This window comes from Primulina eburnea, chromosome 14 (assembly GCF_022965805.1).
Source record: "Primulina eburnea isolate SZY01 chromosome 14, ASM2296580v1, whole genome shotgun sequence".
NCBI lineage: Eukaryota > Viridiplantae > Streptophyta > Magnoliopsida > Lamiales > Gesneriaceae > Primulina > Primulina eburnea.
This window is the reverse complement of record NC_133114.1, coordinates 5882685-5885619: the sequence shown is the minus strand read 5'-3', so window position 1 is coordinate 5885619 and position 2935 is coordinate 5882685. Positions and strand designations below refer to the sequence as shown.

The 2935-nt window shown below is 30.8% G+C and overlaps 1 protein-coding gene across 1 annotated transcript; it reads left to right on the top strand.

Moving 5' to 3' along the window:
• The first annotated feature begins 1657 nt into the window (after window positions 1-1657).
• On the top strand, window positions 1658-2485 carry LOC140812242 (dirigent protein 22-like). The gene has a single exon (XM_073170467.1). It carries the CDS (start codon window positions 1732-1734, stop codon window positions 2338-2340), a length of 609 nt encoding a protein of 202 aa, XP_073026568.1. The 5' UTR covers window positions 1658-1731; the 3' UTR covers window positions 2341-2485.
• The last annotated feature ends 450 nt before the right edge of the window (window positions 2486-2935 follow it).

The window sequence follows — 2935 nt, the reverse complement described above, 5'->3', positions numbered from 1 at the left end:
ATTCAGTCTCCACCAAAACCATTAAAATTTTTCTACTCCTTTTTTCTATTTTTTATAATAAACCCATATACCTATAAAATCTCAAAGTTATGGGATTTTCAACTGATTAATTTTTACGTAGGTTAGGCATCGAAACGCTGGTCAGATTATGCCATCAATTTCTAGGAAATTTCACGTGTGTGGATACATACTTTCCCCGAGCAATTCGTGAAAAATAAACCCAAGAAACAATATAAAAGAAGTTTCTGCATTATATATTATAGAATAAAAAGCAATATAAATATATATAATTTCGTGAATAGATAAGTATGAGGAGACATGCATGTAAACTTCGTACCCATAAATGAATGTATCCGTATTCCTACTTAAAATATCTGAGTCTGTATAAAATTGTAGGATACAAGTCAGTGATGCATTTTTTATCAATAAATATTTCGATTTATTACATAAAATTTTATAAATATTTTTATTTGTAAATGACTGTATGAGACACAGTATTAATTATCTAACATACATTTAGTCAAATTATTTTATTTACATAGAATAACTACACGATATAATGATATTGAAATAGATATGAGAAAAACTCTCGACGTAGCCATGCAGTTCTTCTTCCAATCACCTTAATAGCATTGGATAATGTGAGTTTTCTATTTTTTATGATAGAAGAACTCATTTTTAACATCTAAAAAACTCCGAAGAAAAATCAACTGCACGCTCGGGGGCTTCTATTTCTGGACCTAAAACATGCAAAAATAATAAATAAAATAAAAACAAAACATCTTTTTAATTTAAAGGAATATATATATATATATATATATATATATATATATATATATATATATATATATATATATATATATATATATATATATAACATATTTGTGTATAATATATGTGTATTTGACAGTGCGGTCTCAGCATTGCATTTTTTTAGGGCATCTTTATTTAATTTAATGTAAAGCATTGATCATATGACAATTTTAATCAAGGATATGATTAGGCAAGGACCAGCCTATAGAAAGAATCAACATCATAATAAAACTATTGGGATATAGATTGTTGGATATAATAATTGTTTTTTTTATATATAACAATCGAAACATGATCATTGAGTTGTTGTATACTTTAAAAGATTATAAATGCACTGACTAGTTATAGCTTTTGGTAAACACTCTCTTACAATTAATATATGAGTCAATGTCATGCGTTTGATTTTCATTGATTGTAAGGAGTGCAATTATTGAGAGATAGATTGTTGGTGTAATAATTGTTTCTACTTAATAGAAAATTGAAACATGGTCTAAATCGCAAAAATTGTGATTGCATCAATATCAAGTTAGGCTCAATTGAATATTAGGAACAATTTAGATGACCTACTAATCAATATACCAATAATAAAAAAAAAACATAATTTTCCCAATCGTAATAATTTTTTATTTATTATGAATATTTTTTAAAATATTCTATTTAAAGCATACTATCCTCGTTCCTATTTTTTTTTTCCCGCTGTTGAATTCAGAATTGAATATCTTAATGAAGAATAGGTGAAATCTCGTTGTCCATATTTTTTTATAGCCACTGGACGTAGAAAATGTGGCTTAGTTAATTGCCCCTTGTTGCTTTTTAAATTTCCCTATATATAATCCAGTTATCATCTACCAACTTGCTACACCAAATCAATAATCTGTCCAAGCAAATTCTCAAATTTATTTTGTCAAGAACCCAAACATGGCCAACCTAATAGCCGTGATCTTAATGCTTTCCCCATTGATGGTATCATTACCAAATTCTTATGCCAGAGAACAATGGCCAAATGGAGAGTTAGAATGGTTTCAAAACATATGCAGTGGGAAAGAAGAGGTGGCCGAGGTACGTTTCTTTGTTCAAGACGTACTAGGTGGCGAAAAACCGACCGTGTACGAGGTTGCGAGAGCTTCCATCACTTCGAATTCAACGACCACGTTCGGCCAAGTTAGAGTGTTGGATGATCTGCTGACAGCCGGGCCTGATAAAGATTCGGAGAAACTAGGCAGGGCTCAAGGTCTGATCACTTCCGCTGACTTGGAGACCTCGGCTTTAGCCATGTACCTTAACTTTGTTTTTACGTCTGGCCAGTATAATGGAAGTACGCTCTCCGTTTTAGGAAGGAATCAGATAATGAACGTTAAGCGTGAGCTGCCCGTGGTTGGCGGCACCGGAATATTCCGCATGGCGCGTGGATATGCCATCACCAACACTTATTCGTACGATCCTTATACGAACTATGGTGTTTTAGAATATAACATTTATGTTTCTTACGTCAACAAATCCAGAAAAAGCTTGCTGTCAAGTGCGTAAGGATAGAGCTTTAACAATATGGAATAAGAACGCTCATATGTATCGTTAGCAGTACTATTTAATTTCTTTTCTATTTGGTGTTGTGCAATGAATAAATATTAGGAAAACCCAGAAATTTGATATGTTAGAATTGTGGACTTGGTCACTTTCTTGGTTGTGAAATAAAGTTATAATACATCTCGAACAACTCAAAGTGAGTATATTAAAAGATGCAGTGTAGTAGGCATTCCGGGCCCTGTGAGAAATGTTCTGACGTTAAACTTTAATATAATTTTTGACAGTTGGTGGAACAAAAATTGGAATGAATTATCGTTTCACACAATTTATAATATATGATATGAAAAATATTTTAAGAATAATATATAGAGATGAATTTCCTTCCGTTGCTTTAGGAACTAGAGGTAATATTAAATCAATACCTAGAGAGGAAGAGGAAGCATATGGATGTAATTAATGTGTCCCCTCAATTGGATAAAAATCTAAGTTTTATATATTAATCATAAGAATATATTAATATTTTACCTCCAAAATAGCTAATTTATCTTATCACTATATTCTTAAAAAACTTTTTTTTATTTGGATAGTTTTTAATACC